Here is a 24,670-nt window from a genome sequence, read left to right on the forward strand (position 1 = left end):
TGAGGGCTTGCACAAGATTTGCAAACCTCTTGATGTGTTACAGGTCAAATACCTCTTAGCACATGCCCCGAAAGCAGCCTGTGAGCAGGAGCTCGGTGGGGATTACGGAGCTGAAGTCAGGTGCCCCAGTGCAGGTCACTGCTGCCGCCGCACAGCTCTGTGAGCACACAGGGCCCGGCAGTGGCTCAAAGGGCATCCGCTGAGCATTGGTGCATCTCATACACCATGGGTCATGCCTGTAAGGTTACTGTTAAATCTGTGCAAAACTAATTACAGTGCCATGCTATTATTTACAGTCATCGGCTACTTAGACTGCAAGGGTAGCTGTAATAGCTGTCCTGACACGTAGCAGGGACTGCTTCCTCGGTGATTAACTGAGGGTAGCGTCCTTCTTCCTTGCATGGATTGGCTTCCTGCGGGAAGCAGGTGGCTCCTGCAGAGAGCGGTCAGTCGGGGCTGGGAGACATGGGCGACCTGAAGGCGGCAGAGCGCTGTGTGAATTGTCCTAGAAGCGTGCACAGCCCCTCTCAGAGGCAACTCTAGTCAGCGTGTCCCGCGGTCAGGGCCTGGCAGAGGCAGGGTATTTGTTGCGGTGCGCAAGGGCAATGCTTATACCGCGGTGCACTTTCACATCTGCCCTCGCACGGCGCAGATCCCGCAGCCGCGGAACGGCACTAGGCCGGGCTTCTCTCACGCTCGCCTGTCCGGGGCCGGCAGCCGCTCCCGACGGCAGGAGGCACACGGTGCCGGTGCCCTGGGCCCGGGGGCGCCGCGAAGGGTCCCGGGCGGGACTCGAACCCGTCACAGAGGAGCCGGCGCGCACGCGCTCCCGCAGCCCCCGGGCGCGCGCCGCCCCCTGGCCGTGACGCCGCCGCGCGGTGACGCCTCGCGCTCCCTCCCGTCACGGGGCCCGGCGCGCGCGGGGCGGAGCTCGCGGGCGGCAGCAGCGGCGGCCGCGGCGCCTCACGCCCGACGGGACCCCCGGCCCGGCCCGGCCCCGCCGCGGCCGCAGCGCGCCCCAGGCACCTGCCCCGCTCGCCCAGCCGCGCCGCTCCTTCCGCGCCGGCCTCGGCGCCGCCTGTCACCGTCTCCGCCGTGCCCCGGCGCGGGCAGGCCCCGGGCCCTTTCCCCCCCTCCCCCGGGGGGGTGGGCTCCGCTCCGGAATCCTGGCCGCTCCCCCCGCGCCGCCCGCCCAGCCGGGACTGCGCCCGCCGCCGCCGGGCAGCGCGGGGGGTCCCCGGCGGCCGCCCGGCCTCCGCCGTGACACAGGTCGGTGCGCGGGGAGAGGGCGGGCGGGGGGCGGCCCGAGCGCGGGGAACCCCGGGGCGGGTTTGCCCGGTTGCCGTGGCGGGACTGGGGCGGCCCCGGCGCTCCGGAGGTGCCCGGGCTGGGGGCAGCGCGAACCCGGCCCGGCGCAGGTGGAGCTAAGCGGCGGTGTAGTTGTTTGCGGTGCCGGGAGACACACGCAAATGTTACTTACTTATGTTACCGCTGCAGTATCTTAAGTGTTTTACGTGCCTTACGAGTATTTCTATGTCACCCTAAACCTTCCCGTGATTGCTTGCTGATGCTGTGGTTTCTCGTCTTTGAATTGCTCTGCAGTGGTAGCAGTGCTGTGAATTGGGTATGTAGGTCAGATTCTGCGAGATGTTTTTGTCAGGGGAAAAAGTGGATGTTGGATTATTTATTCCCGTGTTGTTTTTGAAGTGCATTGCAGCACCCACGAGGTTGGGGGTTGGTTTTGGTTTTTTGTTTTTTTGTTGTTTTTTTTTCCCCCTTGGTTTCTCTTGCTTCATAAATCTGGTTTAGTTTTTGGTTGTGGCATTATTGAAGATCAAAGCGCTAAATTAGCTGACCGCTTGTAAGCTGTATTGTATCATGAAGTGTCCTCTAAGAGGGTGGTGAAAGATAATAGAAGCCTGCCTTGAAGTAAGGGGGGGTTTCTAGTTCGTGCAGAAAATGTCTTTCAACTACAAGGTTTCTTTTCTTTAAACAATGCAGCACGTTGCAGAGCGTTAGAGGCCTTCGGAATTGTATCGCTGTGTATATGGCAGAGACGTATTAGAATGAACAGGCTCGTCTTGTACAACATCTTTATGTTCTCTCATGGCAAAGCACTTACTAACGGAACACTCTAGAAAGCGTTCTTTGCTATGGAATTGCCTGTGGATATTTTTAAGGGAAGGGACGTTGGTGAGCTAGTATTTATGCCACACTGAAAAACCTTAGAATAATTTTTTGTTGATTTTTTTACTGTTTTTACCTATACCTTTCCTTACAGTGACTTTGTAATTAACTGATTTCTTCAGAAATCTATTTAAAAATCAGAACTGGCTGTAATTCCTGTTTCCTTTCCACTGTATGTTCTATCGTGGCTGCCACCAATATGTATTGAACCAAGATTTCATTCAGATAATGAAGCTGTATTAAGTTGATTTTTTGCCCCGAGGTTTTATTGTATGTTGGTAAAGCAGAATAGGAAGATAACATTTGTCAGATTGACTCATTGCTTGAGAAGAAAAATCTGTGTAGAGTTTGCCTTGAAGAACGCTGTGTTGGTGTTTGAACAGGTGGTTTACCTGGCACTAGCAGAAGACTAAGGCGAAGAAACAAGGTGGTTTTGCATTGCTTGCCTTGGCTTGCTGAGATTTCTAAATTGTCAGAGGAATCTTTTTTTTAACGCTTGGTAATCTTAGGAGTTTGTATAATAAATGTTATTAGGTAGAAAGTGGTGACAGAATTTATTAATGTGGTGAAATGAGTATTGTTTAATATCGGTAGGGAAGCTTTTTTGTTTCTGCTTTATGTTGATAAAACTAATTTATGGTAAAAATTAATAACCTTTCAGTTTTGACCATAGATGTGTCAGTGCTTCTTAGCTATGATTGTTGGGAAAGCTAGTCTGTTTGCAGGCTTGTGGAATTTAAAGCCTTGTGATGCTAAATCAGGAGAGATTGTTTAATTATAAAGTTTTCTCTGGAGAAAGCAAGCAAGTTGCTCAAGCTGTAAGTTTATTCTACAGTTACAATTTTACTTCACTTTTTTTGTGATCATTTCCTAAAAGAAATTGTTCATATTTAGGTACAAATCAGAATTACTGGTTTTTAAAACCATGTAATTAATAATAAGTATTTATGGAGAACTGTGGAGAAAAATGCTTTGCAATCTTGGCAATCTTCAGTTTTATGTTTTTCTTTCATCTTTACTGCAGGCTGACTTTTTACCTCAGCAAACTAAGTCAAAAGTCATGAGTAACATGTAATCTGTTTTTGTGACAAGTTGTTCAGTGGCTCTTCAACTGGGCATCCTCTGAACTTATAAGTAATGTTTGCTTATAAAATGCAGCCTGAGTATGCAAATTGATGGATTTCCTTCATTTGTTCCTCCTCTTCCATGTGTTTTCTGGTAATATCTTTTTAGATGTTTCATACTAGTAACAATATCCTTTGGTTAGACTATTTAGAGAAAAATAAATGAATGATGAAAATTTGACAGATTGATGTAGCTAAGTACATCTTAAATACATTTGCAGAAAACGTCATATGTTTTCATATGTGTGACAAACTAATGTAAATGTGTATAGTGCCGAGTGACTCTAGGTTTATCTAATTAGCAAACTATTAGGTTTGCTGTCCTAAAAGTTTAGTTTCTAAATGTAAGGTTTTAAAATTCTGCCGTAGAACTAATACAGTGTTAAATTAAGAAACAAACAAACAAACAAAACCAACAAAAAACTCAAACAAAACAGAAACAATAAACCCCAAAAACCAACTAAACAAAAAACCCCAAAAAGACCTCCAAAAAACCCAGACCTGTGAATTCTATTAAACACATTGATTTTTCTATGGGAAGAAAGAAAAAATCTCTTTAGGAATAAATACTACTTTTTCTATTTTAATATCTTGGTATTTTGTAGTGCTAAGGTCAAAATGGATCATGCATGCTATAATTGCACACAGCTTGCAGAATAACATTGGAAACATGGGAACATGTTCAGAATGCAGGGTGTTAGTTGTGATTCACTTCTCACTTCTGGATCTTGGCATGACATCTTGGTTTAATAATATGACAAATACACTTTATGGCTCAATGTAAACCCATTTTCTTAGACTAAACATGCTTATTTGCAGGTTTTTCTGGGATTTTTAATATATTCACCTTAGAGGTAATCTTTTAGAAGCTGTGGGAAGATTGGTGACAATAAGAAAAGGAAAGATGGAGTTCTGTATTGTGATACTGCAGGGGTTTCCCTGGGAAATGGGAACCACTGCTGTAGAGGTACTTGACCCGCAAATACTCATGTGGCATAGTTAGGGCCCAGCTTGATGGGGTTATTTGAAGTTGGACTTATTTGAGCAAGGCCAAAGCAGAAGTATCTCCACTGTCCTGTAAAAATCAGGAGCTGGGAGTTGGTAATGCAGGGAGGCCTGTAGAGACATGTAATTTTCCCATCTGTTTGTGAAGTCTTACTTATGTGTACTTCTGTATCTCAAGTTATTCCATATTTTTGAGGATATACCAGAAAACTTTAAGTCAGTTTTTTCTGTGAGAGGAAAATAATTTTCATTAGGCTAAAGTTATTTTTCTCTGCTGTAACTTTGTTTTCAGCCTTTTTTTTCTTTGAATCCTTCATAGTATCTTTCTCACTTGCTTCTCTTTCTGTATTTCCATTCATCATTTTTCCATTTTTGTGGATTATCTGCAGCAGTAAAAGATGCTGCTTTTGTTTTCCTGAGATGATTTGTGCCACGTACACTAACAGTCTGAGAACAGCAACGCAATAAAATTCATATGCTTTAGATGTTTATAGTGGAAAGACTGTACTTTTGAAGTTCACATATGATAACACTGATGAACATTTCTCATTTGGATGAAGGAAGAAATGATGGATGTGTAAGAAGAGAAGGAATTTCATGAGGTCAACCCCCACTGGAAGCAGAAGCAAATATGTTGAAATCATGTTTGACAGACATTTGTCTGATCTTTTCTTAAAAAACTCAGAAGAGGGGAATACCACACCTCTTCACTGGTCTATTTATAGCTGGTACGTGACTATTATTGGCATTAGGAGGCTTTTCTTAACATTTAACTCAAGCCTCTGTCTTGGTCCTAGTTAAGCCAGTTAATTCTCATCCAACTCTTATTACTCATGCAGGGTAATGATTTCTGTGCTCTTTTCACCAAGTGTTTGTGTACATGAAGACTCTTCTGTTTCCTTTTAGTTCAGACTTCTCTTTACTGAACTGTGCAAACAGGATTTTTGTTGTTCACTCTCACTGTGCTCTGTGTGATTTGTCTGTATCTTTTTCAAAGTTCTTCAGACAGTTTTTGAGCAACAGGGTAATTAAGTTACTCTGTAAGTAGCAGAAGTAACATGACGGCCTTATTAAAATGTCATTCTAGGGTGTGTGCATGCAGGTATGGCTGGGTTTTGTTTTTGTATTGTTGTTGGGGCTTTTTTTTGCCTTGCCAACAGCATCAGGTTCTTGGCTCCTGCATTTGCTAACACAGGAGCTCATGCTAGTGTTTGTTATATCAGTTATCTCTTTCTTTATGTATGTGAATTGGAGTTGTCTTTCTAAAGAATATAACCTTAGACTGCATTCAAATCTTTATTTCAGGTTAGTTTTCTTCTACTAAGCATTTTTAGACTTAGCAGGGTATGCACTTGCTGCTCTTCCGTATCTCTTTCCAGCACATGCAGTCCCTGTGGCTTTTGAACATAAACCTGCTCTACAACAGGAATTTTCATTGAGGACAAGTTCTCCTAGGGTTTGATGCAGCTTCTGTTGGCAAAAGTGTGTCCTTACCAGTCTGTTTTATACATGTGATGTCTTTCGAAGTGAATCATATTGCTGAGGTAACTTCTGTCAGTGCAACTGTACCTGAACAAGCCTTTTGCCATTTTGAGATGTTATATAGTCCAGTGATGTAGCAGAAGAAATTTTTATCCTATAGGCATGCTTTATCGGAAGATTTGCAGAGTCAGCTGTGAAGCAGATGTGTTCAGCATGTTCCCTGGTTTTACTCCATTTTATCTGACTTATGTAAATGATTTTATCAATAACTTTTGAGGCTAGATCACAGATGGGACAAATTTTGTGATTATTTTGGCAGAGTGTTCGTCACAGAAAATCAGACAGCAATAATGATTGTTAATGATCTATTTGAGCAGTCAGTGTTGGTTACATCTCACCTGTCCTTAAAATTATTTAAAAATAATTTGGACAAGGGGGTCTGTAAGTGCCATCAGTTTAAATGCCGTGTTACCAGAAGTAACAATAGTCTCATCTTTTCAAATGTTTGTTCAAACTGGAAAAATCTAGATCAAGTTGTTGGAATTTATAGTAATAAAAAAAGAGTATAGAGAGCTAAAACACTGACACAAACAGTAATTAAACTTCTGAAGAAAATCTAAAGAAAATACAACATTCTGTTGAAGAGCATAAGGATTGTCACCCTAAATATTTTATTAATGTACCTGCTGAAAACTGGTCATGTTCAGTATTCTGTATTTAGTTGTTGTTTTGTCACACTGGCTTTGTGTGTTTTTAGCAGTGCCACAATTTTTGTAACTCTAGCATTAGACTTTTCTTAAAAAATGAAACTTAATTTGAATAGCAAACCCCCAGGGGAATTAAGAGTTTTTTGCCATAATGGCTTGATGATAACTGCCTTGGTATAAAGTTGGGGTTGGAAAAATGTGTTTTGTGCTGCTGATATCAGTAAGCACAATAACTTCAGGCAGGGATAAGGTAGATAATGTAAAGAAAGACTTCTTAATGACTGACTTAATGAATGACTTGCTGCAGCAAGTTCCTTTATGGAATATCTGTTATGCTTCTGTGTCTGTGATATTGGCACTATCATGAATACCAAATGAAACTTTCAAAAGAAAGTGTATATGTTATTGGTGAACTGTCTGGCAAGTTTTAGGTAAAATCCGTAGGTAAAATCTTAATCCATTATAGAATCAAGCAAAAGATAATCCAGTATGCTTCCCTCAATGATGAGCAAAAATGAATGCTTGTGGAAGAGTAACAACAGTGTGAGCATCCTTAGCTTGAATATTCTTTCAATCCCTAATTATTTTCAATAAAGGTTGATTCTAAATCTGGTATAGTTTTTGTGTAGCTAGAAATCTTTTTCTCAGACTTTTTTTGCATGCAGCTAAATGAGTATGTGGCATCCAAATACCCTGTCATAAGTAATTCTGTAGGTACTTTAGTGGTTCCAGTAAAAACTACTCTCTTTCTTTTACTTCTTAAACATTTGTACTGAGTTCCTTTGGTACCACCTTTCTTTTGGAGCTGAGTGGACGTTCTCTGTCTATTATAACAATACGTCTCTCCATTCCTTATACAATTTTGTAGCCCTTTATTACTTTCTCCCCACACCCAAATGTTATTGAAATCAGAGTTCTAATTTGCCTATTTCTTTTCCTGTGTAGAACCCATTCTGTGCCATTGATTGTACCTTTTTGTACTTTGCCACATTCTGTTCTGGAGCTGAAGGTCCCAGGAATGTTAATGGTGCTCAAGATGTGAAGAGAGTGATCTGTTTCACACTTTTTGTTCGTAATTCCTAACACTGGCTTTATTTCTGGGTGTTGGCAGTATTCAGTATGAAGCCCATTGGTTACTTCTGTGCAAAGTTAGAACCATTGCTCTCCTTCCTCCCCTCCACTCAGCTTGCATCCCTTTCTTTCATCAGTAATTATCTGCTGGTAATTATCTGCTTTATTGCTCAGTCCCCTCTCTGATTGATAAAGACCACCACCTCTACTGTAGTTGATCCTCTCCTTGCTCTCCTGAATAAGAGGAGTTTCAAAAGCTCCTGTTTCTTGGATAATTTAGAATATATTGAACAACACACTGTTGTGGGGGCCCTATGGTATCCTCCTTCCTTGTGAAAACAACCATGTCTGTTGTATGTTTTCTATATTTTAACCAATTTATTCATTCAAAGATGGATCTTCTTTCTTATGCTGTGACTGCAAGAAAGCCTTTGGTGAGACTTCTCCAGCACTGTAAATCAAGTAGATTTACATGATACTGAGTGGGATCAGTTCTTTATACACATACACAGAGTGCACCAAGATTTGAAAGTAAGAGTCTCTTTTTGGAACAGCTCTTCCCTGCTCTACCACAATTAGGCATATGTCCATTATTTGTAGTTTGTTATATGGCACACTTAATAGTCTGCAATTTCCTGAAATCGCTGCATTATGCATGTCATCTTTTAGAGAGTCTTTTTAAAAGATCCAGGTCTGTGCAGTGGCCAAGAGGGGTGGCTCCATCATGAGTTTTTGCTCCTTTCTTTGTGTTGGCATTGATACTGTAGATATGTGAGACCAGTTAGATAGGCTAATTATTCATTGAAAAGTAAAATAAATCTTTTCATTTGGATCATCTGTTGGCTCTGGATCTCCTTCTTGTCATTTAGGCACAGCTGGACAGCAGCAGTTACTGTAGACAAGCAGGACTACTCTCTTGACACAAATGCAACCTTAGCAGTGGAACAGTTGCCTTAAAGGTGATGATTAGAAGTTGGCACATACATAGTAATCCTTTTTCTGGAACTTTTGAGTCTGTAGTTAGTTTACCTTGTTAGCTGTGTTTGTGAGGGTTCTTACATTTTTGTCTTTTGAGGGAAAAGTATAAAATAAAGCATCATATATGCCACTGTAATTTGGTACCCACTGTTAAGGGCTGTGCTAGGGCAGGTTCAAGAAGGAAACATTATGACAATACGTTGTATTTGCATTTGACTCTGCAGTGTTTTCACAAACCTAGGTTTGTATTTTTCCATTTTGGTTTCAATGTTATTATGAGGGTTAGCGTTGAATTACGTTTTTTTCTGATTCACTGGGACCTAAAGATTATTACCAAAGTGTAAAGTGACAAAGAGGTTGTGCACTTGATTGCTTAGTAATGTCTTGATGTGTTTGCCTCTGTGAGTCATCCAGTTTAAAACAGAATGCATGTGGGTAAAAACTTACAAGTTTGTCCATTTAGACCTGCTTTCTACACAAATGCTGCATAATCATGTAAAAGAATATTCTGATTTTGCCTAGTATGTGTTACATATGCTTGCACACAAGGTTTTCTGAGTTTCCGTTAATGTATATTAGTTACACACTTACCTGTCTTGGTGGTATTGAGCTCTCTGTACAGTTCCAAGTGCAAGAGGTCTGAGTCTGTCTGTACCTGGGGCTCCCTGTTTCAATTCATCGCTATTTGTTGTTGCATGTTTTATTTTTGAATTGGAGAAGGATTCGGGAGTGTTTTTATTGTGCTGTTTCGGAAATGAGTATGGCTCATGAATGTCTTATCTACTTAAGTGTTCCATGTTAGTGTATTATGAGGGGTTTTTTGCAATTTATGTTTGTTTTGAGGATAGAAAAAATGAAGGAACTGTGTGACTGAATGTACAAAGCTAATTTGAATTATGATGAGAAGAGCACATGGGGTACTTAATGATGAAGAATTGCGTGTGAGCCAGGAAATGCATTTTAGGCAGAAGCTCCAGGTGCTGGTATGTCATTGGAGTAGGAAAAGATTACAGCAAGGCAGCAGAAGATGAGAAAAGTCATAGTTATGTTACTGTACTCTGGATTTCCTCGATGTATCATTGCCTTGTGTCGTGTGCAGGAAGAACTGTACTTTGAGGAACGACTGTGCTTTGAGGAATGAGTAAGATAGTATATAACAAAGACTGTTCACTGAGGAGGATTTCTCCTTTATTTCTTGCAAAATGTGGAAAATGGAGGGTATTTGAGACTGAGATGTCTTCGTAATGAAGACACAAAAATATTCTTAGAGACTTAGATTCTGTTCTTACTGGCGTCACAGCAAAATTGCCAGGTGAATCATATTAATCCAAAGAGGCTCATATGTATCCTTGTGTTAATTTTTTTTTTGTACTAGATTTGAAATAGTAGTGATGTGGCAGCTGTGATCAAAACTCATAAATGCTGCAACTTTGAAATAGGTGAGTTTTGCTCTGAATAGAAGATTCTGTTAAATATGATTGTTATACTGAAGAAAAACAAAGCTTTGCAGTTTCAGTTCCTGAAGATAGATATTAAAGCTAGGTGTGGAAATAGAGAGTGGGTTTATTTGTCTGTCTTATTTCCCTAAATGCTTGTATTTCAACCCATCACAGTCACAAAACTGGAAGGTTAACTGAAAAGGACAGAACTAGTTAATGGAGTTTAAGGAGGTGCTTTCTTCTGTATGTGCTCAAAAGCAATATCTGACTGATGATTTGTATGTAATCATGCTCGTACATAAATTGAAATGCTCCAGTTATTTGCAATACTCAGTTACTGCTGGAAGACTGCATTTTTTCTAATGTACTTTATTTTTGCTCGTAGAATAATGTTGATAGAAGTGGTTTCCGATAGGTTTACTCTTGCAGTGAATAGTTATTCTTATAATCCATTTATTTGTCACTGATTTTGTAGCATAGTCTTCCATTCTTAGAGTAGCGAAGGCTGCAGGAATCGTTAATACAGGTAGTGCTGGTAGGATAAAGTTTGTGTATTGTGTACAATTAGTTCTTTGGCTGAACTGGTGATCTTGAATGCTGTCACAAGGATGAGAGCTAAACTGTAATCTTTTAGGGTATATGCTGTAAATTGCCTGTTGAACAAAACCCCCTCCAAACAGTTATCTTCCTATAGGATCTTGGACAGGGGACACCCAATTACGTTTGTTTTGAGGAATGGTTTTCATTGTAACACCTTTAGTCCTTCTTCACAAATATTTTGACTTGTTAGTCGTAAGTTTGGAGTAAAACTAACATTGATGCCACTCATGACAGCTTCAGCACAAGGGCTTCAAATGGCAGCAACAGGTGCTGAGCCGAGAACACCACTGAGATTTTTGGAAGGAGACAAAGGAACACCTAAATCAGATTATGACGCTCACTGTAGTGCATGTTTTGTGGGATTCTAGAGTCTAAAAATTTCATACACCTGTTTTGTTTGAGACATCTATGCAGCTACTCAGTTCACATAAGATAGTAAATTAGGATAAAGTTACAAATATCGCGGAAGTGTTTTACTGTGTGTTTGTGGACACTATAATGTTAGCTTAATATATTGAGTTGGCCTTAAACATTTTTATTATGTGAATAGCACCAAGCAGTTAGTTTAGCATATAGCTCAGCTAATGGTAAGGAACGTGTTCTTAGTGTTGTGAAATTTCCAACATGCCAGAGTGCTCTCGAGGCAGTGATGCAGTTATTTGTAGCCCAGTGAACTGTGTCTATTACTTTTTGACATACCTTTGTGAGACAATTTGGTCCTGGATAAGAGTAGAGGAGGATGAGCAGTCAATTGCAGTCAGTATGTTCTGTTGCAAAATTGGCAGCACTAACATATTTTACAAGGCATCACTGTGGTGCCTGTCGGCAAGTTTCAGCTGCTGTATACTTCCTAAATTTAAAATTTATGTTTGTTTCATAATAGTGATGTTTTTTCCATTGGAATAATGAACACATCTTAAGAAAGCATCATGACTTCCAAGAAAGATTTGCTTGATGTATCAGCAAAGTAATTTTTCAGTTACATTGAGTAATGAGCCAAAGCAATGACAGATACCGGAAACAGAGAAGTTCTGTGAAACTTCAATTAGGTGAAGAAAGAGATTTTGCTGAGGAAAGTAGATATTTTTCTGTTTGAGGCCAATTACAGTCTTATCTTTTTGTGTACTTGAAATGGAGTGGGTTTATGAAGGGTTAGCTAATAGAGGCTCTTGATACTGCTTGGAAAGAAGAGGTTCATTCAAAGCAGGAAACTTGTGTTTAAGTGTCTTGAAACTCTCTAAATATGCTTATCTCTCCCTATCAACTGTAAAGGAAGTGTAGAGAGATTAGCTTTCCTAGACTATGGTTACTCTTTGTGAATCTTGCTGTAAGTGTTAAGATATTTATCTCAAAAGCCTAATTTTTCTATAAACTCATCTTGAACTGCTGCGTTGCATTTTTATGAGAACAGTCCTTAAAAACTCTGTCCTAACATTTTCAAACCTTCCAGCACATTGTACATTTTATAAGTCAAGATCATAGTTCATCAAACTAATAAATGTTACATGACTGTGTCAAATTACAGTTTATAGAGCAGTAGGAACTAAAGATTTAATCTGAATGAAATTTTGCTATTGTCACTGGGCATGTTGGATCCTTCAGTTAATTCTGAAATCTAGTTCTCAAGGTAATTTGAGTGAGAGCTGCATTTAGGGTGCTAGAACTAACCACACTCATTCTCAAGGTTTTATTCTTCCTGGAACTGGGAGGGCACCATCCACAAGTGTTTTTTATGCAAGTCTGGTCTGGTTTATTGGTTTGGAGGGTTTTGTTACTTTTTTGTTTGTTTATGTATTAAACTGAACTCTGGAAGGAGTACAGCTAGTAACCATTCTTCTCGTAAAATAAATACCAAATCATGTCTGTAGCTGTATAGATGAGGTAAGTCTGCATTGTCTTGTGGACTCAGTGAGACATAAATTCACGTTTTTTTACTTGCCAGGAAGATTTAAAAGGTCTTAAAGTTTATGAAATTTCAAGACTGCACATTGTAGAGATACCTGATAACCTCTGTAGCAGCCACAAGGTTCTGATGTTTCAGCCATCCCACACTTGCCGTGTGCAGTCTGCACAGAGCACTGTGTCTGTAGGTTAGTACAGAAGCAAGATGGCTTCTGCATACACTGCATTTTTATACACACAAGGATTCCACTCTGCTTCTTTAATGTTGTACTGCACTTATGTTAGATAATTACACACTGTGATTTAATAATTCTTAATTGTTTCTTGCTAAGGCTGTCTAATCTTGTAGCTGCAACTTTTTTTCCAATTTCCTAAATTATTGTCTTTACGTCAAAATGCATTCAATGCATGCAAAAACATTACTGAGTAAATGTAATAAACCACAGTATTTAGACTTGCATGAAACACAGCTTCTAATTGTGCGTGGTGCTCTCCTGGTTGCAGGGAGGATAGAAGTTCAGAAAGCAGTCCTGTCAGTTTTAGCACCATAAATGCAGTTCATCTCATTTTTAAAGTAATTAGTATTATTTTTAATTAATATTAAATGGACGATAACCATAATAAATTATTATATATATTTAAAACACTTTATAGTGTTTAAATACATTTTGCTGGACTGCAACTGTTTTCAACATGATTCAGGTAATTTCCTTAAGCCATAACTTGTCTGTCTTGTTGTGCCTGCCTGATCGTTGTCCGTCTCCAGGGGCCTACAGTGGGAATCATGTTCATTGTTGTTTTCTGTTAAGCAGGAATATGGATCTCTTTTATTTTAATCCATCAGCTGAGTTTTCTGTTAGTTAATTGAGGTTTTAAAGCAAAAAACTAGAATATTGTGTGATATTTATCCAAATATACTGAAAAAGCCTAAGTGGGGTAATTGCTGGAGTTAGTTCTGTTAACTAATCTGTTAATATATATAATTATTTCAAAATATATTTTGCTTGGCAGTAAAAATAAACCTTGAAAACAAGGCATTTGCTGTATTTTGCATTTATTACTATGCTAGAAACCAAGCTAAGTGTTGCAGTATTTTATTGTTGATTGCTGTGATAAGAGTAATTGGCAGCTTTTGGACCTTTTCCTTTATCATTCTCATTTATTTATACAATATTTACAATCCACTAGAATCTTCCTGTTTTCCAGGTATTTCTAAGTATTTACGAGAACGATCCAGAAAATAGATGCACTGATTTTGTGAGGAGTCTGACTCTTAAAAATCCCTGGATCATTGGAATTTTAAATGTTTGATTTGAAGCATATTACATACTTCATTTTATTTCTTTGTTCTTGTTGGTACTGAAATTTCTATTCCAGTAACAGTATGTGGTTTGGACACAATCTCTTGATTTTTTTTCTCAAAACTGGAACAAAAAATGGATGCTGGCTGTTTCTTTCTGGTTTTTTTATCACCACTTGCTAGTTCACTGTCGAAATTCAGTAAACACATCTGAAGGTTTTTTACTCCTTCACATATTTTTATTAATAATTTTTAAAAAGTGTTAACTTTGAGTTGATTGCTATCATTTCTTGAAGCCCATCATGCTCAAGGAGGTTGCTGGCTTATTGCACTGTTAAAGGTTTTTGGTCTCTGTACAATAGGTTAAAATAGCTTGGGGTGCTGAATAAACTGGTTTAATTAAAAGAGAATGAGATAACTCAGGGCAAAATTTGGATGTATATCGACTAAGCTACATACAATCAGAACAAGACATAAAATACTTCTTAAAATCCAAGTACTTTTGCAGGAAATAAGCCAGAAATGTTCTTTCTGTGAAAATGTATTTGATGTGTTTATGTTCCTCCTGTTGAACAGTCATTGTTGTGGTAGAAGGGTTTAGTTCAGCTGTTCAGGATAGAATTGTTGAATGATGGTAGCTCTGGAAAACCATATAGTAAGGTGCTGTGTGTAGCAAGATGCAAGTCTGCCTCTTCTCCCACACAAAGAAGTCTAGCAGTAGGACAAGAAGAAATGGCCTCAGGCTGTGCCCTGGGAGGTTCAGGTTTGACATCAAGAAGAATTTCTTCACCAAAAGAGTTGTCAAGGATTGGAATGGACTGCCCAGGGAAGTGGAAGAGTCACCATCCCTGGAAATGTCCAAGAAATTACTGAATGTGGCACTTAGTGTTCTGGTTTAGTTGATGTTGGTGGTGTTTAGTCAAAGGTTGGATTTGATGCTGTTGGAGGTATTTTTCAGCCTTAATGATTCTGTGATCCTGTAAGGTAAAAATAAAGGGGAATACTGTTTCTGTCTGATGCTACCCGAGTCCAGGACAGGACTCAATCATTCCTGGATTACTTCCCTGGTCGTGAGAGATGCTGCTCTAGATTGTCTTCCTTGCTCTGAGGTGGCAGCTGGCAGAGCTTGGTTGGTTCTGCTGTTTTGCCACTCTCTCCTAGCACAGCACAGCTGGGTGGACACTCTCTGTGTCCTGTCCAATGCAGTTAACCTCACAATTGGGATAAATTAGGAGGAGAAGAAAGTGCTTCAGAATAGAAGAGGGCATGTAAGAGAGGAGAAACTGAGGAGAGCATTACTACTCTGAGGCTCATGCCCTCATTGGTGTGCTGTTGATAGACAGGATTCCTCCCTGCTGGCTTTCACACCTAAAGATTCCTTGAGGTGCGCAAAGAAGGATGGAATCAAACATTTCAACAGATACTTCCTAAGAAGGATTTATCCATTCATTCCCTTGCAGTATATTTTAAACAATCCCATAGTACTGTGACAGGAATAATATTTCTTTTATTTAATCCACATAGTTAAACATAATTTGTAATGTTCCAAATCTGACCCACTGACTCCTATTTTTTGTTTTGTTTTCCAAATGTTACCTTAATTTAGCAATGTTTCGTTGGCTTTTGATTTGGATTCTTTTAATCTTTTTCTCCCTCTTCTGCATTCCCTATGAATATCTTTTTTATATATTATTACAATATGTGATAGATTCAAGTTTTTCTAAAGCTGATCTCACATCTGATGTGTTACTGTTAGACTCTTTCTCATTACTGCTCTTTAATTCTCTTTTTCTCTGTCATTCATGATTTTGTGCTACTGCTGCTGCTTTCATATTATTTTAAAAGAATGGCTTTTTGTCCAGTGTTCATTTGTGTGTATGTCCATACACAATCCTCTTCTTTATGTTCATTTCTGTGGAGTTACCTTCCATTAGGTATCTTCTAATGTCGTGTAACAATACTGACTTCTATGCTTGTCATACTGTGTAGTGTCATTATTGTCATTTATGCCAACAGTTGCTTTGAATTAGGAAAAAGGCTGCAGAAGTTCAGATTTAGGTATTACTCTGTCTTGTTCACAGACATTGTGTTTATTGTTTTTTAAATAAAAACCTCAACAAGCAGTGCTGCACATTATTTTGGTTAAAGGTTAAGTAGGTATATTTGACTAGGTGATCACTTGAGGTTTTTGTCAGCCTTGCTTGCTGTGATTTATAAGAGGCTCGTTGTGTGAGATCAAGCATTTGATTAAGAATAACATTTTTAGATAAAACCATTTTATCTGGCTCATTCTTCTTGCTATGAAATAAAATTTTATAGTATTACTTTATATTCTGATTGTCCATTCTACAGTCTGAAAAATCACCTGTGAATGCTCACTCTCCATTTTTACTTGGTTCTTTTTGCATCATCTATTATAGACAGCTGTGTCTCTGAATAGCAATGCAAGCAGATACTGTTTTCATGTTGTTTTGGTTTAATTTGCTCATGTCTAATACAATGTAAGTCTGATTTAATCTTTACCTGTGATTGAAATAAGTACAGTCCATATTTCTTGTTTTGAGTTCACACTATGTCATTTTGCTTTGGTGTAAGGCTTGGAAACCATTTATCCTTGCACTCATTTATTTTAGTGAAAATTTCGTGGAGGGAATTGATATCCTTGAGATTCTTGCCCCATTACTGCAACAGGTTTGGACTCTGAAGGTGTAAAGCACCTTTCTGTGTACATCAAGTGTTACTGTATAAGTCTGAATTCCTTACCAAATCAGGCTAAGCTAGATTGCTTTCTTCACTGGGTTTTTTTTTCTTCTTGATTTAGTAACTGAGAGGCATCGTGTTATGTTTATTATAGAAGTGTGTGTGAATGGGCAATTAGCTCAGGTGTCTGAAACAGCTTCATCGTCTGCATGGCTTACTTATCCTCAGCCTTTGTTTCATTTGCATTGAGAAAGCCCCTGAAGAAAGAAAATATCCAGATGATTCTTGGAAATTGTTTTTAGCTTTCTTATATTCTGAAAGACTTCCAGACTCTGGAAGGTGGCTGATGGGAAGTGAATCATGAATATGAATCAGCATCTCTCCACCCTTATATCCAAAATGCTGTTGCTAGGATATTTTTCTTTGATTATGTGATAAGAGTAGCAAACACCTTTTTGAAATTCACTCTGTCATCCCTACTTTAATTACATTCAAATTCAGGCTGCTTGAGTCTCTCTGCAAGACCTTGACTTAATTTTATTCTACCTTTGCATCTGCTCTTTGTGTTTTGCCGCCTTTGCTTCTCCTGAGTCTTTCTCTGAGTTTCAGTTTTTTTATTTGCTTCCTTTTTTTTGTCTAATCTACTCTTGTGTGTGTATACTAATGCTACTTGACAAGCAGGGATTAGGGTATGCTTTTTTACCTTTCTGCTGAACATATATACGCTTGTTTGAAAAATGTGGATTTTTGTCAGCTTGTTTTCGCTCACTTCTCACAACCACCCTGTTGTTATAGCCCATAGTGAAAATGATCAGTTAAAACAGAAGTCTGTTTTCATTTCACATGGTGAATTCATAAAGGTTTTCATAAAATCGGGTCTGAGTCATGTTTTGAATTGAAATTTTAATGTTGCTAGCTTATTTTTAAAGTAATGCTAAACGCTAACAAAGGTTGTTAAGGTGACTGATAATATTTGAACAAAATTTTGGTTTAAAAGGGTGATATTCAGAGAAATTTAATTTTCTTAAGTTGTTTTTTTTTCTCTTTTGAGGAATAAGAAGGAAGTGGAGGGCAAGGTAAATGGATGCTTGCTTATTAGCTTATGTTCTAGTGAGACATGTCACAGATTAATACTAAAGAATGAGTTCTTGTAGCTGGAGAAACTTGGAGGAGATGTTTCTTAAGATGTTTCTTCTTCAGCCCTATTTGAGCCCTTAAGCTGAAATGTATTCATCTTCCAAGTTTGGTTTTTTTCAACTAGGTTGAGGAAGAACAGCTGGGGTGTTTTGGTTTGGAGCTATAACTTGGTTTCGTTTTCTTCAGGTGTGGCAGAAGGTTTAAAATGCCTCACAGAACTATTGTATTTCTTTGAAATGCTTACAAAGAAATATTACAGAAGTACTTCATCCAAAGTCATGAAACACATTGTTATGTGTAATATATTAAGACTACTAATTAAAACAGACATTTTATGAAAATGACATTAGCTCTCATTTTAAGACCGTTGGATCAAATACAGAATTAAAAAGATGTTTTATAAGCACTTAAGTGAATAATTTTTTTGAAGATTCTCCAAGACAACTGCTGATACAAAAAACCAGCATGGGAAATAATATATGTTCTGCTTTTTTTGGATTCTCAGGGATGCAAAAGATGCAAAGAATTGCTCATGGGGAAAAAATGTTAGTTCTGATATTTAAGGCCATAAAGGTAATCCCAGTTCAATAAGTACATCAGATCTCCTGGCGTCTTGTGTGAGAGCAAGGTCCAAAGATAAAGTCCTTGTTTTGAGTTTTGTTGGCCATTATTCAGCAAATTAATGGAAATTCAGCTCATTTTCCTCTCTGAAGATTAGTACAAATCCCCTGCTTTTTTGTCTTGATGGGTTTCCTTTTCTGTTGCAGAGCAGCAGAACCTTTTTGTTTGTTGTTTGTTTTGTTTTGGGGCCTTTTTTTGAAACAGAGATTTCTCTCTTCTGCTGTGGTGGCATCAGGAGGCTGAAGGCTCTATTACTAGTAAAAGTTGCAGTTGCATCTTGAGGTTGTGGGCAGCCCAGACCAGGTTTACTTTTCACACTCTTACAGGTTTTAATACTTTACGAAGCATTAGATGGGAGTTTCTTCCCCCCACCACTTGGAAGCTGTTTCAGGTACTATTGTGAGGCTGTCCATAGACTTGGGAGTATGTAACTCAGAATACACATCAATTATATTTTCAGCTTTCTTTTTGTTCTATTGTGCTCTTTTGTGTGCTCTCTCAGCTGAACTGGTTTCTGATTATGTAGTGAGAGCTCTGGGTCTTCTTTAGAAGCCCAAGCTCTTCTGAGTGATTATGGAACTTGTGATAGATGGTAGTAGATGACTCATCTGATATTTAGGTAAAAGGCAGAATCCTGCAGAGACCTTCTTATGGCTCTCAAGTCCAAATTTCTTTCTGAAAAATACACCACAAGTACTTGAAGCTTTCTTGTTCCACTGAAAGGAATGCTGCTCAAAAAGGCTGTTTTCATGAGATGAGGATGTAAGAGACAATGCTAGAAACTGTTTTAAGCCTAACTGAAGATACTCAGAAATCTTTTGAAAAACTGTAATAATTTGTTGTTAGCTACAAAATTGGCAGAATATTTAAGCAAGGAAACCTGTTTGGTGCTGAAAGACCTGGCTTGGCTGCCCTCTGTTTGAGCCATGTGCTCCCACAGGTTGCCTTGTGCTGGCATCAGGGGTCATTGCACACTGGTAAGAAACTAAACCATAAGAAAATGAATTTTGCTTGAAAAAGGAGAAAAAATGAGTCATACTCTATTGATGTGCTCCTTGAATGGACTTGCAGGGAAATCATCTGTTTTATCAGGGTAGGGTAGATCTTTAGTGTCTTGAATCAGAAGGAAGTATGGTCCACTGCAGCCAACAAATAGGAGGGACATAGGCTCTTCCTACTTCATTACAGTGGCTGCTTAAGAAATTAGAGAGTTTTCTTCTCTTGCATTAAAAAAAGCTCTTTTCTTTTTCCTGTGGTAGCCTGTATTACAACAAATCTCATTCTCTGTTTAGAGATGTGTGTTTAGGTTTTTGCTGTTAAGCTCCATAATGGTGTCTTATAGAAAGGTTATTTCAATTTGTCCGTTATTGGTTTTTTCCAATTGGCCAATTTTGAAGATATTGTGATAGAATGGGTTTGTTCATAAATACGCCCTTTATGCTTCTGCTTTTCTGGATATTGAATATTAATACATATTGAATATTAAAAGTTAATACCTGCTGTCTTGCAGAGCCATTTGCTTTCAGGGATGTTAGGATATCTGTGTTATGTTCTTGAATTATGATGAAAAATAGCGCTTGAAGTTTTCTAGTTTATATAATCAGGTATTGATTGATGGTATTGATGACTCTTGATTTGTCCTGTGAGTTTCATATGTATTTATAGATATGAACTATATATATATATGTAGTTCTGAATACAGAACTTTGAACACTAGGTACAAGGACCTGTAGAAAAAGAATTGTTTCTTAATAACCTGGAGTTGTGGGTAGCCCATGTAGCACAGTGTTACAGTTACTTAAGCAATTAATTATCATTTGCGGGTGTATGTAGAGACTAAAATCAGCTTAAGTCTGGAAGAATATTTAGTTCAGGCTTTGTGTCTTCAGAGATTATATATGTTGCTCAGATGCTGGTGAGACTTTGGGGGCAATATCTGTTTTCTCCACACGTCATAAGTGTGTTTTATGCAAGCTTATTTGTAGTTTATGTGTGTGTTTGCTTTGCAGAATATTAGAAAAACTGTCCATAAATAATCAAGAGTTGACTGCTTTACCTAGCTTTGAAAACTTCAGTAATTGTGGGGTTTTTGGTTTTGTATTTTAGGAAATACAATAATGCTAATGAAGCAACCATTTCCCTGAAGTTTGAATTTTCAGACTCGCTGCCATAATGGGTAAGTCTTCTGTGTAACTTAGATAAAAATTTACTACAGTTCCTAGGAAACAGTGCTTTGGCTCTTTAACACAGCATAACATCTATATGAAAGGCAGTGTTCAGCAGCTTCACTAGTGTTGAAAATATTCCTCAAATATTCAGTTATTTTTCTTTTGGTTTTTTTTTTTTCCCCTTGAACATATTACTTTTCCCTCATTATGTGATAACTTACAGATTCAAGTTTAGGAAATTGAGATTCATGGTATTAGGGTACTGAGCAATACTTCCCGTGCTCTAAATGGCAATGGCTCTTAGAACCAAACTCAAAACACAAAGTCTGTGTATAAGAATTTGATTTTATTGCCTTGTGCCATTAGAGTGCAAAGCCACTTCTGTATAGGTGGTCTGTGTTCTTCTAGTTATGTAGCACATTTGTATTACTTTAAATTGTATGTCAGTTTTTCAAGTTGTATGTTTTTAATGAGTTGATATGTTGTTATTGTAATTGTTTATCAGTGCTCCCTCAAAAAAATACCAACCACACCACACCACACCACACCACACCACACCACACCACACCACACCACACCACACCCATTTTTATATTCCTTTTGTTTCTCTTTTAATGTTATGCTAATTTTTTCTAACCTTATGCTTAATAATCAAGTTGCTCAGTCTAGGAATACAGCACTCTTCAGATTGCTGATACTCTCCAACGGTTTGTGTGGGAGAAATGATTGTTGAGTCCTATTGGATATTCATAACTTTAGATGCTTTGCCACAGTACTTTGGTTTCTTTTGTATAAGATATGCAATCTAGTGACCACTGGGAACTCCAATCAACTGCTAAAGCATTGTTTTATTTTTTGCATTGCTGAGCACTATAATATGCCATAACAGAATAAAATAGTTCAACTGTTTTAATTGTGGCAAATTTTGAAATGTGTTTTAGTGTGAGAAATTAATAATTCTGCCATTAAATATTGCTGGTAAAATTTGCTTTCTAAGATTTGCATATTTTAATAGAGTTATGAGTGATGATCAGAGTTACTAATTTTCAGACTAGCTTTCTGATTTGTAAGGAATCTATTGAATTAGAACGCTTAAATCCAACAATTTCCTTATATGATAAATATGTTTTGTTCTATTTTAATAGAATGTGTAGGAATTCGCATAGTTACTGAGTACATGGAATGCTTTCTTGTGCTTTTAATGTTGAGCTTTTCTTAGGTCCATGTTTGAGAAGCACGGATCTTTGTAAATCACAACATTTAGTTACAAATCCTTCAACAAACGTATCCATTGTGAATGGGCATGAAGGCACACACTCAACACCTCTGGAGATAGATTTTGTTATCCAGTGTTCTAGATGCATGCTGAGTGCAGTACTATTGCTGTGGCAAGGAATTAATATGAAATCTTAGAAGTAAATTTCTCTTAGTGATGTATGTACAGGCTTTTGAGCTCCTAAGTGCCTTCCTGTCTGAAGGAGCACCCCAGTTCTAGGGCAGATCTTATCTAAATGGCGTCAAGACATCACAGCTGCAGCAGGTTGCAAGCTTTAGGATTTTTTGTGGACTTGAATTCCTGCTCCTAAATTGTCACCTGGGTTCAGTGCTTCTGTTTCTCCTTGTGAATTCTTCCTTTAAACCCTGAAGTCCTCTGTGTTTTCAGTCCTGGAAAAGTTCTGTGATGTGTTATTTTTGGTTTGCACTTTTTTTTTTTTTTTTTTTTTTTGTGGTGGAGTTTTGCTTTGGTTTTTTATAGTGCTCCATGGGCTATCAGCAGATGCTCAGTCAGTTGAGGTTTTCAAGTGGGAGTTTGTGTATGCTTCCTATGGGCATGATCATACCTGCTCAGGACCGAGGAGAAACAGTTCAAAAGAATTTGCTTTTTATTCTTTATTTTATGGGAGGGAGTGGGAATTATGATTTCTAGTAAACATCTTATCTATGGATATTATTTTTATTGAAGTAGACAAGGCTTTCCCCTGCATCCCCCTTCTCTTATTAATACAGGTGGCAGTTGTGTAAAGTTTAGTCTTTGTTATGACTTCAGTTTTTTAAACCTGGTGTTGAAGTGTGGTTACTGATTAAGCTATTTCCTTAAACAGTGTTAATGATAAAATAAAAATGTTTGCAATGTGGTAGCGATTTTTTTTTTAATTTGGCAATTATATAGTAAAGTGTAGTGGGGACTCTTAGATTTTAGACTAATGCCTGCCTAATTGTGAAATGAGACAGTAATGCCCATCAAATGTAACAGTCTTTTACACTTCTCTGGTCTTTTTCTCTGAGCAGATGAGCAGCAAGCTTTGAATTCAATCATGCAGGATTTGGCTGTGCTTCATAAAGCCAGTCGTCCTGTATTGCCCCAGCAAGAAACAGGAAAACCAAAGTCATCTTCACCTAAAAAACAGGTAATCTTCAATATCCTTACTGATGTACTGAACGTGGAATATCCTGCTGTGACTTCTGTAATTATTTTTCTTGTCAGACCAGTCAGCATACCAGAATGAGCTATTAGTCTCCCCATGTGCTGCCATTTTCTTTGTTCATGTTCTTACATTAGCAGCAAAATGAAATGGTGGCATTTCAGAGCAGATCATTGTGTATGCTTAAGTAAATAAATTGAAGATTATAGAGGTATTTACTCTATATGTAAAGTGATTTTATAATTGTTGTTTTTTATATTGGTACTATACTATTTTAAAATACCAGGGAAGAATTTTATAGGTTTAATAGATTACCCAATTGCCACCTATATTGTACCAAAGAATGTCAGTACAGCAGCAGAAGTATGCTTAAACTGTTTTACTGCATCTTCGTCCTCAATTTCCTGTTCATATGCTGGAAATGAGAGTTCTTCCCAACTGCATTTTTTTCCTGTAGATACTGAACACAAATGGAAAAATAGTTGGTAAAAATACTTAGTTGGTCAGTTTGAACTACTATATGTAAAGATTAGTAGAGAAGAGGATGTAGATTTCTACCCAAACTGAGTTGACTGTATGCTTATTTGATTGGATCATTAATTTACAGTTCAATAAACCTCAGTTTGTGCTTGTGTGAACCTTTTAAAGATCAAAGTATTTGGATGTATTTGGCTCTTAAACAGTCAAAACCGAATGGCTACATGTTCTTCATTCTGTGCTTTAAAAGTTGTGAGAGTTCAGTGTATGACACAGTGGTGCTTTGCTACAGTCATGTAACTCACATCTGGGCTGTGGGTGGTAGACATTGTAGTAACTTGCATGTCTGATTCAAAATTATTTGAGCATAATGCATGTTTAGAAAGATAGAAGAAATGTTTGTTACTGTTTCAATTTGTTAATTTTGAAGTAGTCATTTGAGAATCAGTTCTTTTTGAAGATACAACATTGTTACTTGGATAAACTTTGTGGTTCAATGCTTTATTGCTTGTTGTGGCATAGTTGCTAACACAATTTTTTTCTTAAAGTTATGATTTTGCAAAGCAATTTCATTTCCATGTAACTGCAAATATATACAGATATGTTTATTGGGAAATGTATTGCATGACTGCTGGCTTAATTACATGCGTGGGTTTCCATGGTAATGCTTATGAAACAAGATCTGTTTCTTAGGCCTGGAATGCTCAGGCCTGCAAAGTATACACAAAAACATGTTATTGGTAGCTAAATCTACCTGCCTATTCAGGACAGAGAATTCTTTGGTAACCAGTTCCACATTGAATTTGAAGTCATAAATCTGTTAATATTATAACATATATTGATAGAAAATAATGTATTTCTTTACAGAACTATTTATCGTACTTTAGAATAAGTTTTGGTATTTTAACACTTAAAGCTTTTTTTAACACTTTTTGTAATTTAACTCTTTAAGCCTCTATCATGTACCTCAGCAGATGCAGCTTATTAAAATCCTTGATATGTTGGAAAAGACAGAAAATTAATATGGAATTTAGTTCTAGTGTAGGATTATTGAATAGGAGTTCATGGCCTTCATTAAAAGAAGTAATAGCAAACTAATAGCAGTTCCTTTATCTCTTTTCTTACAGAACGATGTCAGAGTCAAATTTGAACATCGAGGTGAAAAAAGGTAAGGAAACAGTCTTGTCTCTTAATTATTTATGGAATTTTGTTATGCTCCTGTCATAAAGTTTCAAATTATTGGTTCAAAATGTTTCAGATCCCTTTAAGTTTTTTTTTGTTTGAACTTAAATTTAGTTTTGATATGAACACAATTTAAAGAGACTTAACTATTTAAAATGTGGATTCTA

The 24,670-nt window shown here is 37.9% G+C and overlaps 1 protein-coding gene across 3 annotated transcripts in view; it reads left to right on the forward strand.

Moving 5' to 3' along the window:
* The first annotated feature begins 930 nt into the window (after positions 1 to 930).
* Positions 931 to 24,670, forward strand: part of MAP3K2 (mitogen-activated protein kinase kinase kinase 2) — a 56,573-nt gene continuing 32,833 nt past the window's right edge. The window contains exons 1-5 of one of the 3 annotated variants that reach the window (XM_085066866.1): positions 932 to 1,269; positions 18,138 to 18,205; positions 20,360 to 20,429; positions 22,711 to 22,829; positions 24,449 to 24,489. In XM_085066866.1, the coding sequence (XP_084922992.1) occupies positions 20,426 to 20,429; positions 22,711 to 22,829; positions 24,449 to 24,489 (164 nt within the window). In that variant the 5' untranslated portion in view covers positions 932 to 1,269; positions 18,138 to 18,205; positions 20,360 to 20,425. Of the gene's footprint in view, positions 1,270 to 18,137; positions 18,206 to 20,359; positions 20,430 to 22,710; positions 22,830 to 24,448; positions 24,490 to 24,670 lie in introns of all 3 variants that reach the window. The other 2 variants (XM_085066867.1, XM_085066865.1) reach the window with 2 other exon arrangements.

Source organism: Lichenostomus cassidix, chromosome 7 (assembly GCF_008360975.1).
Source record: "Lichenostomus cassidix isolate B80296 chromosome 7, HeHo_3.0, whole genome shotgun sequence".
Classification (NCBI taxonomy): Eukaryota; Metazoa; Chordata; class Aves; order Passeriformes; family Meliphagidae; genus Lichenostomus; species Lichenostomus cassidix.